At 35.0% G+C, this 14,435-nt stretch overlaps 3 protein-coding genes and 1 long non-coding RNA gene across 6 annotated transcripts; all 4 read left to right on the plus strand.

The window, feature by feature from the left end:
* The first annotated feature begins 508 nt into the window (after positions 1 to 508).
* LOC144548055 (glycosyltransferase BC10-like) lies at positions 509 to 5,756 on the plus strand. Of its 2 annotated transcripts, XM_078296739.1 has the most exons (4): positions 509 to 1,174; positions 1,446 to 1,936; positions 5,589 to 5,632; positions 5,663 to 5,756. In XM_078296739.1, exons 1-4 carry the CDS (start codon positions 692 to 694, stop codon positions 5,713 to 5,715), a joined length of 1,071 nt encoding a protein of 356 aa, XP_078152865.1. In that variant the 5' UTR covers positions 509 to 691; the 3' UTR covers positions 5,716 to 5,756. The 2 variants fall into 2 exon arrangements, with proteins under 2 accessions (XP_078152865.1, XP_078152864.1); XM_078296738.1 differs by lacking the exon at positions 5,589 to 5,632 and having other exon boundaries at positions 1,446 to 1,980.
* On the plus strand, positions 3,318 to 5,756 carry LOC144548054 (uncharacterized). 2 transcript variants are annotated; one of them, XM_078296736.1, is made up of 2 exons: positions 3,318 to 5,106; positions 5,311 to 5,756. In XM_078296736.1, exon 1 carries the CDS (start codon positions 3,402 to 3,404, stop codon positions 4,890 to 4,892), a length of 1,491 nt encoding a protein of 496 aa, XP_078152862.1. In that variant the 5' UTR covers positions 3,318 to 3,401; the 3' UTR covers positions 4,893 to 5,106; positions 5,311 to 5,756. The 2 variants fall into 2 exon arrangements, with proteins under 2 accessions (XP_078152862.1, XP_078152863.1); XM_078296737.1 differs by having other exon boundaries at positions 5,334 to 5,756.
* A 1,648-nt stretch (positions 5,757 to 7,404) lies between these two features.
* On the plus strand, positions 7,405 to 8,968 carry LOC144547688 (uncharacterized). The gene is made up of 3 exons (XM_078296372.1): positions 7,405 to 7,545; positions 7,768 to 7,869; positions 8,770 to 8,968. Exons 1-3 carry the CDS (start codon positions 7,495 to 7,497, stop codon positions 8,920 to 8,922), a joined length of 306 nt encoding a protein of 101 aa, XP_078152498.1. The 5' UTR covers positions 7,405 to 7,494; the 3' UTR covers positions 8,923 to 8,968.
* Positions 8,969 to 12,594: 3,626 nt separating this feature from the next.
* On the plus strand, positions 12,595 to 14,294 carry LOC144548063 (uncharacterized). The gene is made up of 5 exons (XR_013509227.1): positions 12,595 to 13,012; positions 13,168 to 13,304; positions 13,430 to 13,582; positions 13,660 to 13,785; positions 13,943 to 14,294. It is a non-coding gene; the product is annotated as an uncharacterized LOC144548063 (long non-coding RNA).
* Positions 14,295 to 14,435: the final 141 nt, after the last annotated feature.

A 14,435-nucleotide genomic window follows, 5' to 3' on the forward strand; every position in this document is an offset into this window, starting at 1 on the left:
TTTCGCCATTTCAGCTATCTGGTGAAATCCATCAATAATTCAGGACGAATTTACTGAAATTCATCAATATTTCAGGAGAAATTTAACAATAAATTTAATCCGAATTACAAATCAACCAACCAAATGCGCAAAATTTTTTTCAGAGAGGGGCAAAGTCAATTAGTACCGATAGATTGCCACTAAAATCAAAATCCGGACAAGACACCCCCCCTCCTAATCCCGTTACATGCTGGGTCCGCCCCTGCATAATAATATTATAAAGTTTTGTTTTAATTTTTTTTCTAGTATTAGAGAATTTATTTATGTAAAATTTTCATTGAAATAAAAACTGTAAATTCTAACTAAAATTTAGCCTAATTAACACTTCTTTTATCTATCAAATGACTGTCATTATGATCTAACATAATCACATTTCTATTGATTTTTCCTAGCTTTCTCTCAAAAAAAAAAAATCCAAGAGCAATATATTATTTTTCATACGAAATTTCGGTATAGACCGAAAATGCGAGTGCTGAAACGGTACCAGAATTCTTGATTTATATTTTAGCCTCACCAGCACTTCTCTAATGCTTCACTTGACCAAATGCACTACAACTGAAATTACCAGAAGACAAGTCTCTCCTACTCTTGCAAGAACAAAACCACCAAATCCAAAATTTGCTACCTAAACCAAATACTTCTTCTGACAAAAATGCAAAAGAGAGCTTCTACCACTGATCATGACTTGGCAAATATGGTTTGTCCAATATATTTCTTGAAACTGTTTCTCTTGTTTCTCGCAACCGGCACCAGTTTCTCGATTCTAAGCACCTTTCTAACCCGACAAACCGGCGTTGAAACCGTGACTTCGCACCATGTCCATCCATGTCCTGAAGAACCGATCAGCCTTGATCGGTACATCAAGCCTCCTTCAAGCCTGGTGCATTCAATGACAGATGAGGAGCTATTGTGGCGAGCCTCTTTTACACCGGCAATAGAGAATTACCCTTTCAAAAGGACGCCTAAAGTTGCGTTTATGTTTCTGACGACGGGGCCCCTTCCCTTCGCACTTCTGTGGGAGATGTTCTTCAAAGGGCATGAGGGTTTGTATTCGATTTACGTACATGCTCTCCCAACTTATGTCGCACATCATTCGCCCGATTCGGTGTTTTACCAGAGGTTTATCCCCAGCAAGGTATATTATGTGCTTAAGTGCTACAAACTGTAAAAGTACATTACTGCATGATGATTATGTTGTTCAATTTCTGGATAATGTTATTCTTTTTCTTAAGCATTTTTAAATTTTAGTTGGCATGATGATTTCCAAACTATGATTTTTAAATAAGCATAATGATTCTCCATTTAACTAATTTTTTATATTACATGCCAGTGTGTAGCTAATGGTAGCTAATTTCTTGGTACTATATATAATCTTTCACCGACTTAATTAGTTACCGACGTGTCAGGTTGCAGAGTGGGGGCAGATGAGCATCTGCGATGCAGAACGGCGCCTCCTCGCGAACGCGCTTCTCGATATATCGAACGAGCGGTTCGTGCTACTCTCCGAGTCGTGCATCCCGCTCAGAGACTTCAACACCACCTACAACTACCTCGTCATGTCAAAACACAGCTTTGTGCACACAATGGAAGACTGGGGTCGCTACCACCCGAACATGGCCCCCGAGATCAACGGAACCACGTGGCGCAAGGGGGCCCAGTGGTTCGAGGTGAGCCGTGAATTGGCTCTGACAATCGTCAGCGACGTCACGAGGTACTACAACAAGATCTTGTGGTTCTGCCGGGCCCACTGGTGCTATCCCGATGAGCACTATATTCAGACCATGTTGAATGCTGAGAAGCCGGGGCTCTTGGCGAATAGGAGCATCACGTGGGTGGATTGGTCGAGGGGTGGGCCCCACCCTGCGACATTCGGTGCAGCTGACGTGAAGCAGTGGCTCATGAACTGGATGGTGGATGAACAGAATTGTGAATACAATGGACGTAATTCGACCGTGTGCGTGCTTTTTGCTAGGAAGTTTGCTCCGAGTGCTTTGGAGACGTTACTCAAGGTTCTTTCGCCGACATTGTCGGGTTTCGGGTTGGAGGAAAAGGGATCTGGTTTAAATCATACCAACACTGTTTAGTTGATTAAACAGTTGATTTGTTACAATTATGATGAACACTTGAGTCGTTTAAATAAATAATGTGATCAGTGTTATCCAAAGTTGATAACTTGTGTGACTTCATTCATCTTTTGTAGCTTCCACCAGATTGTTTTTTTTTATTTTTTTTATTTTGTTGTTAGTTTTAAATTTTTTACTTCTTTCAAATCAATTTTTTACTTAGTTTTTGACCTGTGGGTCAGAGGCAGTCCCACCATGGATCAGAGATAGGCAATTGTCTATCTCTCGATTTTAAAAATTACCTATGAATCCGTATAAAATTAGATCATTATCTACTCGTATTTTGGATCAGAGATAGGCAATTGCCTACCCTTTTCATGATTCTCTTCTAGCTGTGGCTTGATTCAGATTTTGTGTATTAATTTTGAATTTAACAAAAAATAGTTTTGTTGATTTGAAAAGAAAGTGAATGGAGACTCTTCAGAGAAAGACAGTTAGATACTTCTTTTTGAATAGACTTGGTTTATTAGTCCATTAAGTATTATAATAATAGAAATAATGATTAGTTCATAGAGAATCAAGAGCTTCTATAAATTATTTGAATATTTACATTCAATTCATATCATTATATTTTGATATTTGACGATTTTAACATATAGTGAATTCATTTATTTTTAAACTATTACAAAATTATCTTAATCACAAAATATAGTGAAAATAATTAATTTTTAACATGCTTTTTTTTACCAAATTGTTTAGAAATAAAAAAAAAAAATCACTTTTAAGCAAGAGTGTGTTGACAATTTTTTTTTAATAATTTATTTTTTATCTGTCTAATAAAAATCCTGACTCCGCCATAATCCATAGTAAATTCAGATTTTCACTTCAGCATATTCTCTGTGTTATGATATCATTTATTATTTGGGTCTATAAATACATACTGTCCTTGTTTGATTAGCATTTGGATACATAAATGCAGACATTAACTTGCTTGGAAGTTGACAAAAGTAACCTGGTAAATTTTTTCTTTGAATTTACTTAAAGAGAAGGTAAATAATTTACCAGTATGCCAATTTACCAGTCGGCCCATAACTGAGAAATTTTTCTTTTAATCCTTCCATTTCAATTTTGGGCCAGAAAAGTCGGCCCAAAACGGAGAAATCTTTCTTTTAATCCTTCTATTTCCAACCAACGCTCTCTCCTCCTCCGTTTCCTTATCTCAATCTCTATCTCAAAGTTCGCGCTATCACTTGAAAGGCTCGAGAAACGCTCAAACTAAAAAAAAGAGAGAAGAAGAAGATGATGCCCGTGCTGTCTCTTGCTCTTTTCTGTTCTCTCTCCCAATCGCAATCGCAATCCCCATTCCCACCTCCATCACCTTCTCGTCGTTGCCTCTATCTTCTCTGCTATGCCATCCCCCATTCCCAATTTCAAACCCTTCGAATCAGCAACAAACCAAAACCACCACCATCTAATTTACTGGAAAACACCAATCTTGACAATCCTTTAAAGATTCCGAGGTGGAAGCCGAAGCACAGTGAATCACTTAACCATTACCATTCTTCGTTACCTTCCCAGAACCCTCCACCCTCAATCCAAACCTTCAAGGAGCGCCTAAGCGCCTTAGTTTTCAACTCTGACCCTGCTGTTTTTACCCTCTTCGACCGTATAACCTTAACTGATGGAATCAGACCTGATGGTTCTACCTATGGGGTCATGATCAAGTATTGTGCCAGAATAAATCGTCTCGATCTAGCCTTTTGTTTTCTCGGGATGCTTCTCAAAGAGGGTCACACAGCTAAGCCTGTAATATTCAGTCCGATAATCAAGAGCCTTTGTTCTGAGAATAGAGCTAATGAGGCTGCAGCTGTTGTTCTGTATAAAATGCCTAAACTGGGAAGTGTACCTAATTTGTTCTCGTATAATATTCTTATCAAGGGATTTTGCTCCAAGGGTAACATTGGTTTTTCACTTCAGTTACTTTATAGAATGATTAAACAAGGCGGTAAGTGTAAACCATGTGTTATCACGTACAGCGTGGTTATTGATGAGCTTTGTAAGATAGGTCAACTTGCTAAGGCATTTGGTTTGTATAGACAGATGTGTTTTGCCGGGGTTATACCTGATACTATTACATACAACTCGTTGATTAATGGGCTGTGTAAGAAAGGTGAAATCGAGAAAGCAAAGGAGTTGATGCATGACATGAGTTCTAAAGGGTACGAGCATAATGTCGTGACGTACAACACTCTTATTGATGGGTTGTGCCATCAAGGTGAAATTACAAAGGCAAATGAGTTGCTACATGAAATGATTTCTAAAGGGTACGAGCCCAATGTCGTGACGTACAACATTCTTATAGATTGGTTGTGCAAGAAGGGTCAAATTACGAAAGCAAAGGAGTTGTTCCATGAAATGATTTCAAAAGGGTACATGCCCACTCTCGTGACGTACAACGCTTTTGTAGATTGGTTGTGCAAGAAGGGTGAAGTTACAAAGGCAAAGGAATTGATGCATGACATGATTTCCAAAGGGTGCAAGCCTAGTGTCGTCACTTATAACACTCTTATAAATGGATTGTGCAATAAAGGTGAAATTACAAAAGCAAAGGAGTTGATGTATGAAATGATTTCCAAAGGGTATGAGCCCGATGTCGTGACTTATACGACTCTTATAGTTGGGTTGTACAAGAATGGTGAAGTTACAAAGGCAAAGGAGTTGCAGCATGAAATGATTTCCAAAGGGTACAAGCCTAATGCCACGACTTATAATACCACTCTTATAATTTAGTTGTGCAAGAAAGGTGAAGTTACAAAGGCAAAGGAGTTGCGGCATGAAATAAATTCCAAAGGGGACGAGCCTAATGTTGTCACTTATAGATGAGCTGGGCAAAAAAAGGTGAAATTACAAAAGCAAAGATGTTTCTCTTTTGAACTTGGAACTTGCTTTTGGTGAAAATTCCATAGAACGTGTTTCAATTTCGACTTCTGAAGTCTTTCATGAGGTACTTTCTTCTCTGCTGATTTAACAAACCAGGAAAGGCTTGTTTTCAAATTTATGTATAATAATTGGGACAAGGGTGCTTTTGCTTAAAAAAAAATGATGTATAATAATAGGTATGCGTTGCTATTATCTGGAGTAGGTTTATATCAACACCACTATTAGCTCTCTTTGGGAATTTGCAAGTGTTTAGATTTTTTTGGTTTAGGTACTGAATAATTTATTCTGCAGTAAATGATGGGCGCAAAGGGGCTTAGTGGTTCGAGGTGAGCCACGAATTTTCTCTGACGATTGTCAGTGGCGTCACAGCATACCACAACAAGATCTTGTGGTTGTGCCGGGCCCACTGGTGCTACAGCGACGAGCACTATTTTCAGACCATGCTGCATGCTGAGATGGCCGGATCTCTTTGAGAATAGGAGCATCACGTGGGTGGATTGTTCGAGGGGCGGGCCCCACCCTGCATGCAACTTGTGGTGCGGCAAATGTGAACTGGATGTTGGATGAGCAGAATTGTGTGTTAAATGGAAGTAATCCGACCATGTGCGTGTACAATAGAGGTACTGTCGCCGACATTTTTGGGTCAGGCTGGAGGAAAAGGGCTGTACTGTAAACCATACCAGTGTTTAGTTGATTTGTTACATGTATGATCAACACTTGATGTGATCTGTGTTATTTAAAGTGATAACATGTGTGACTTCATTAATTAATATCTTTTAGTTTCCACCGTAATTTTTTTTTTTACTTTTTCTAATCAAATCTTTACTTGGTGTTCCAGTTTTGACCTTGGGGTGTCAATAATCCACAAGCAATGAAGAAATACATAAAATCTGTGGCAAAGGTTTTTTTTTTTTTGCTGGTATGATAACTGCCAGTCTATCATTAAACAATTAGGACTGTGATGAACCGAACTGGTTAACATAAAATTCACACAAATTCATACAAATTCACTTACAAGCGAACTAGCTTGCGAGGGAGTTAAGTCCAACTCAAACTCGCTAGTTAAGTAATTATGAACTGAGCCACTAACAAATTGATTCATTTTGAGTTCAGACCAGTAACAATCAAGTTGTTACCGAGTGAGTTACATACTAATCCTGAGCGGTCCACAAGCTCCTAGTTCCACAATGTAAACGAGAATGGATGTAAATGCTCTCGGAGAGAAATCATATATAATTAACAAGACGAGGTAGTGTATATTTTTTTTTTCATTTTAAATCTGATCAGGAGCAGAATTAGAAGATGATATTTATGTCTGATCAGGAGCAGAATTAGAAGCTAGATAAATAGATTTCATGTATATTCATTTTATAAGAGATGAATTCTCTAAATAGATGTCATGTATATTCATAAATAGATGATATTTATGTCGACTTTGTCCCTCCTCTGGACTTTTTGTTTGTAATTAATGTTAAATTTAGGGTTAAAATTATTATAAATTTGTTGAATTTTAATTGATAATTAGAATTAGAAGTCAGAGTATTGAAAAGTAAAAGTCGGAGCATTGAAAATTACAAACTAGAGTGTTTTTTTTTTTATCTAATACCCGATTAGCTAATGAGTTTGAATCCGATTAAATATTTAAATTCAATTTGTTATTTACAAAAATCCTGGATCTGCCCCTGCCTATCGGCAATGGTTTACTCTGATGTGTCACTTGTATAGTTGTATTACTCTCCAAAATAAGTTTTCCATATCTCAGATCATTGAACAAATTCTTTTTTCAGAATTGAAAATTGCTAGCTTATTCAAATTTCTGTCAAAGTTTCCTAAAGCTGCTATTTTCAAATATCAGCATTTCACCTTAATTTAAATAGTTATTTTGAATTGGCTATCTCAAATAAAGAAGAACAACAAAAGGAAGTTTGGCATCAACATATATATTTTTTCTTTATAAACTGAATTCTTAACTATATTTTTTTTATCTATTTTTAGAGCAACAAAGACAGAATTCTCACAAATTTTTATTTTGATCCCTTTAATTCTTTGGCAAACTGAGTCCGTACATAAAGAGGTAAATTTGTGCCTCAAAATCATACAATTGGCACTAACTAAATTTAGGAAAATGCATTTACAAAATAGGCACCAACAATTTGAACTTTCTATGAGTTGAATAATACATGTTTCATTTTTTATTTTCTTGTGAACAAAACTTGCAAATAATATAATTATATTATTTTGTTAATTTTTTTTATCCAGCCGTTATTTACTCGCCTAATTTTAAGCTGCGCGCCACGTGGATTCGTCAAACACCAGTTCCCGCTCTCGCCTTCCTTCCCTTTATAAAGCTCATCTCCTCTCAAGACCTATATTCAAATCTCATTCCTCACAACAGATAGAGAGAGAATTTTATCCCGTAACTGATCGATCGATCGAGCGACGATACTTCTAAATGGTGAGCTCGCAGCAAATGAAACCTGACCAAGCTCGCAACGAATGCGAGGTAGTTCATTGTCTTTCTCATATTTTGTTAATTTTGACCTTTTTTTTGTTGCAATGTAAAGCAAAAAAATTCATGAAATGATGTTATCTTTTTATAAAATATAATGAGTGGCCATGTTTCTTTAATTTGGAAAATAATAACATGCATTTTCTTTATTTACTATTAAAATAAATGGAGATCTTACCCTCCTTTTTTTTTTTTTTTTTTTTGTGAAATATGAAGTCAGATGCTGATAAATGGAAAGAATCAGTGAAGGAGGCAGCAAAGATGGATGCCTCTGATTCTATGCAAGGGAAGAAGGAAGAAACATCTTTCCTACAACTGGTAATAATTTTTGGGCCTTTTTGGGAAAAAAAATAATTTATTGGCTTCAGATTACATGGATTTTATAGAATTTTTTTTTCATAAACCATAATTAAAAAAAAAATTACGAAACCAACATAATTACTTTATTTTTTACAAAAAACCATATGAACTGAAATGTTATTTCGGTTCAAATTTTTTTTTTCAGAACCAAAATGGCAATTCGGTCCGAGGTATTTTCACAATTTTTCAACGTATTTTTTTCTCGAAATCTGTGAAAATGGCTGGGACCAAAATGACAATTCAGTCGCAAAAAAAAGGAACCGTGACATCTCGGTTCTTATGGTTTTTTTTTTAAAGACAAAGCAATCAAGTTGGTTTTGTAAAATCTATTTTTTTTATTTATGGTTTCTAAAAAAAAATTCCATTTTATATGAATTTTGTTGGGTATTTGGGAAAATGGCAGATTTTTTATCCGAACATGGAAATGGGTAAGCTGCTAGTACTCAATCAATTTAAAAGAAAAAAATGCAGCACTGATTTAAAGGATTGTGTGCTTGTGTATTTATAATTGTCAATGAATGTAAAATTTACTAAGAAAAGATATTATGATTAAGTAATGGGACTTCCAAAGAAAAATGCACATTCCAACCTTTTCAGCAATAAAAAAAGAAAACGGTAGCACTAGTTCAAAAATGTCATAAATTTGTTCATTAATTCAACTCAAACTGTCAATTTAATTATAATTTCACCAAGTTAATTAATCTACTAATGATGTATAATGGGGCCTATTTATTGATTCATATCATTTTTGTTCTTTTCTTATTCTTTAACATTATTATTATTATTATTATTATTATTATTATTATTATTTTTATTTATTTATTTTTTTTATTTTTTTTATTTTTTTATTTTATACAGACTGGAGTGCAAGTGAAGCAGCTAGCACAAGAAGCAGCTGATAAAATGAAAAATGCAATAAAGAAAAACAATAATGAAACTGCTCCAAACCCGGACGGACCCATTCCTTTCAAACCCGCTAACGACCCCTCATTTCGCGAATACACCCCTTAAATTTCAATATTTTTAGACAAACTTCGACCTCGAAAGAGGGTCGTCTTGGTTGGTTAATATGCCTTTTATTTTATTTTTTTATTTGGGCTTTCTGCCAGAATGAGTCATGTACTATAAATTGGCCGCTTTCCTTTTTTTTTTTTTTCTCAATGTTAAATTTATATTTTGGACTTCAAGTTTGTTATTTGATGTTTATGGTAAGTAATCAATTAATTAAAAAAAGATGTCATTTGATTTTTATTGGTTCTTAAATCTATTTCTTTCGGTTTTCATCTAATTTGTTTTTATTGGAACAAAAGATGTAATCTCTGAAATCTGTAATATTTAATATCTGAAACAATTAAACAAAAGATTGGAGAAGATTTAGGCCGTACAATGCAATTAATAGGATCACTGGAATAGATGTTGCTCATTGTGCAACATCTCTTTTTATTAAAAAAAATTTATTTATTTTTAAATGATATAAATAAAAATTTCGGTAAATTCACCTCCTAAACATTTTATATTTAACTTTTCAATTTGTTATAATATCGATGCATATTTGTCTATTTCAGGTTATAATATAATTGTCAGCAGCTAAGCAGCTAAACTAAGTCAAAACTAGAGGTGCTATCGGGTCGGGTCGGATCCGGGTACTATTATATTTGGACCCGGACCCTAAAAGTGTTCGGGTCCAAATTTCGATCCATATAATTATTTGTTTCAAATCGGGTCGGGTCCGAATCCGGATACCTATCTACCCGTAGATATTTCGGGTCCAGTCTTTCGGTTCCGGGTAGATAGATCCGTAACTTGTTTGTGGATTATCGGGTCCGGTTCGGATACGGGGCGGTTCCGGATCCAGAGCGGGTATAGGTCACAACTCCAAAGTATTCGAAAAATTATTTACATTTAAATATAATTATAATTTTTTAAACATCTCATATAATAAATCATTACAATATAAATTAAAAACTACTGCAAAATAAAAATTATACTATTAATCATGTTTATAAATAATAAAATATATCATGCTACATAGCAAAATAAAAATAATAACTCTAAATTATTAGTTGGTTGTTGGTTGTTTGGAGTACTCATGGTGTAACAAAAAATATTGAATTCAGTTTTTTGTTAATAACTTTTGAATTCAGGAGGATGGAGGAGATATAATTTTTAGAAAGTAAAATATTAGAGATGATGATTTTCTTTTCTATAATTCAAAAAAATATATGAATTGAATGTAATAGAAGAAAAAAGGTATAAAATAAGTTGGTTATGGAAGAATAAATTTGACAATCATGTGTCATGTGTCACATGTGTATAATATAGAACAAAAATTAAAGGGAGTAATTAAAGGGCCAGTTAAGGATGTAATTAAAGGGTAGTGTAAAACAGTAGCATAAATTTGATTAAGTTTTATCAAATTATAGCTCAGTTGAAATATATTATCTAACACAAAAACTTGATGCAGAGTTATTAATATATATTTTATCGGGTATTTATACGGGTATCGGGTCGGGTTCGGTTATGGGTCGGATAATTAAATGATACCCATATCCTACCCATTACAGTATCGGTTCCGGTTCGGATCCGGGTCGGATATTAAATTATTAATTTTGTACCCATACCCATAATTTAATCGGTTATATTTTTTAAATCATACCCTATCCAAATTAATCGGATCCGGGTCGGTTCCGGATCGGATCCGGGTAATTGGGTAAAAGTAGCACCTCTAGTCAAAACACATTTTAATAACTGACACCATTTTGATCTGTCAGTTTTTAAAATGCACATTTAACTATTGCTCAACGCCCACTTAAATATTACATCAATTATTGCGTCAATGAACGCTTATTTTATTTTTATTTTTAATTTCTACCAGTAAAAAATAAAATTATTTGGAGAAAGAGATAGATTGAGATTACATATGTAATTCTTTTTCAAATAAGAATCACTACCAAATAAACATATGTAATTCGTTGCAGCTATCAAACAAATGATGCTTTTCCATAGGTGTGATCATAGTGACAAATGAATTGTTCGGATTCGGTTCGGCGAAGTTAAAAGTTCGTGGTTCGGAAATAATTAGGGTATAATTTGGGAATGATTCAAAATTATCCGGACTAGAAATCTCAGTTCTCAAGAGAGCAAAAAAAATGTTATTGGAAAAATTTGCGAATAATTCGTAAAATTCACGAATTATTGGGGTTTAATTCGGTTAAAGTTCGGTCAACCGAATAATCCGGTGTTCGGTTCGGCATCACAAAAAAACGAATTATTCGGATTTAATTCGCGAATCTTGTGATTATGGCCGTGTGATGCGGCTTTAAAGCGTGTAGCCCTGTGTGTTGCAGATCATGAAATTTGCAAAAAGTTTTTCTAATGTGTTATAATATCCAGGAGATTCTTTCCTTAACAAACATTTTCCATTGCCCATAAACAGATGTTATTTAAGTGTTTGACTGCCCTGCGGTTCCTTAACAAATATTGTTAAGCCACCGTTGGATCAGCTGTTTTCAAAGTGGCTTAATAAATAGTAAAAAAATTCAGAAAAATATAAAATTTGGTCTCCAAGCACAATTTAATATGGAGAACAACTTGAATGGTTCGGATCGATGTTTTGAACTTTGAAAATTGAAAAATGAATTGGTAGCACCAAAGCTCAGGAACTACCACTTTGATCTTAGCCAACCTCTCTCTCTCTCTCTCTATATATATATATAGAGAGAGAGAGAGCTAGGCTACGGTGAGTTGTGAAGTAAAGTGACTATTTTACTTCACGCTCATATTTTGCTATTTTAAAGTTCAAAACGTCGATCTGAACCGTTCATCTTGTTCTTCATATTGAAATGTGCTTGGAGACCAAATTTTACATTTTTTGAAATTTTTTTACTATTTATTAAGCAATTTTGAAAGTCGCTGATCTGATGGTCCAGAAAATTTTACTGTTTTTTACTGTTTACAGCAAAACAACAATTTTTAAAAATGCTTAATAAATAGTAAAAAAATTCCAAAAAATGTAAAATTTGGTCTCCAAGCACATTTCAATATGGATTAAATATCTAACGGTTCAAATCGGTAATTTGGACTTTCAAAATAAAAATACAGCGTGAAGTAGAAACGCGTTTTACTTCGCAACTCACCGTAGACTACCTCTATATATATATATATATATATATATATATAGAGTATGACTAATTTGCTGCCAGCAGCATTTCAGCAAAGTGCTGCCAGATCTGTGAGCCGTCCGATTTAATTTTAGATTTGTGTATTGATGAGATGATGATTTGAATTGACGGAACAAGAAAAGGGCTCCGTTTCGATTTTCCTTTTTCCACCAGCACTTCTCCGTCTCTTGATTTACTTTTGAAATCCCAACCTCTCTCTCGTTTGAAAGAAAACGAAACCCTCCCTCTCCCTGTCCGGCTCTCTCTCTCTCGCTCAATCTCGTTTGAAGAAAACGAGAAATCTCTCTCTCGTTTGCGCTCTCTCTCTCTCTCTATCCTTCTCTCGTTCGAACTGGCAGCGCGCCTATCTCCTTCTCAGCCTTAGCGCCATCACCGCTGTGCCTCGCCTCCCCATAGTCGTCCTCCTGTCTGGCCGCCTCTCCCTGGTTAGCGTTCATCCAGGTCAGCCCAACTCGAGGTTTCTCCCTCACTCTTTTCCTCTCTCTCTCATTAGATACCCTTGGCTGCTTAGACAGTCGCTGATTTAGGTTTTCTTAGGTTAGCTGTCTAATCAATTAGACAATTATGTAACTTAGGATGACCAAAGATGCTAAATGATTTTAATGATTATTATTAATAATTTTATGCAAGTCAGGTTATGGAAATGTGCTTGTAGACTTTGCTGATTTAAATGATTAGTATTAATCAATTAGGTTAGCTCAGACCTTTGCTGATTTAAATGATTAGTATTAATTTTATATAACACAATATCCTTGTTTACTGTTGTTTTTATACACATAACTTGTGCTAAACCTTCTGATTAATTGGAAATGCACTTGTAGGCACCTTGTACTGATCTTTATAGACCTTGTGCCACTGGTACCAGTCAAGTACCAGTTAGGGATCTCGTCTGATATGGGTGAAGACTGAGTGTTTTTTGTGTAAGTTTGAAAATTTCAATATCTAAATTCCAAAGAATTGTCAAGGTCTGCATGCCAAAGATGGGTTCTAGCATTGTCAGGTTAAAATTGGGGGCAAGTTATGAATTCAAACCTTCATTTCTTGTCAATAAATTTTCATTTTCATTTGATAACAGTCGCTTGGACACGGGCATTTTGATTTCTTTCAAAAGATGGCTTGAAAGGGAAGTACATATATCACTGGCCTCTTTACCAGGAATGCAAGAACGGACCGTTATAACTTCCTCCCTCTCAAAGACTTTTTGTGTCACAGGTCAGTACCAACCTTTTTTTTTTTTTGCACTGAGAATTCCGTTGTATGATGAATTGGTGATAAAATATACTGACATTTATTTCTCCATACCATATGAAAATAAAAAAAATATACACTGAGAACAGGTTGGAGAATAGGTTGAGCATGTGCTCTGGCTAAGATCGCATCTGCCATTAGAAACATCCATGTGAAAATTACCGATTCTGCCCCTGCTCCTTTCCAAGAAGCTGCTCTGACTGCCTTGCGGAGCCCGCCCAGTTATTTCCTCTCTTAAAACTGTGAGCAAACACTTCTAATGCTTTCTTGTTTTAAGGTTTGATAATCTTTCGCCATGGTATTAACATTTTTTTATTAGGAATATGAGGCAAGAAGGTATTATGTGGTTGAGATGCTATCAGTTCTCGGGTTTCAAATTCAGGTCAAACCGAAGGGTTCGGTTTTCGTGTTTGCTGAGCTACCTGCCTATTGTCAAATTTCTGATGCAAGTTTCTTTCTTTACTTTCTCTGGTAATTTATCAAATGTTTCACACTGTTGTGCAAAACCAGTCTATGCTGACAAGTCATATACTGGTAAAGTTCAGAATGTACCCAAATTATTAAAGTGTATGCTGAGATGTCTCTAATTTGTTGAATTATAGATTGAATTTGTGAAGAAACTTATAGAGAAAGCGGGACATATATTGGAGATATATTGGAGATATATTGGAGATCAACCTCAGGAGTCAACCTCTAATTGACAACTCAAGGGACATATATTGGAGATCAGGAATAAAGTAGGAGGCCTTGTGTGCTTAAGATTACTAAGTGCAATTTTAGCAAATCATGTAGGTTTTGTTTAGTTATTGTTAAAACAAAAAATAGGAGTGTAATTATTGTTTAAGCACTTGTAAACACGAGTTTTTGTACTTATTTTTTACAATATGAGATGTATGATTTTTATCTCTTAAACATGAATGATTATATGCTTGTATTTTGGCATATGTATTTTTATATGTTTGTTTGATGTATGATTCATCAAGTGCGGCCATGATGCTGTCAATTACTATACAAATTTTGGTAAAGTTGAATGATGCTATTTCAACTGTAAAAATGTGATTTACTGTTCCCAACTGTAAAAATGTGACACCACTT

This window comes from Carex rostrata, chromosome 32 (genome assembly GCF_964058835.1).
Source record: "Carex rostrata chromosome 32, lpCarRost1.2, whole genome shotgun sequence".
In the NCBI taxonomy this organism is placed as follows: Eukaryota; Viridiplantae; Streptophyta; class Magnoliopsida; order Poales; family Cyperaceae; genus Carex; species Carex rostrata.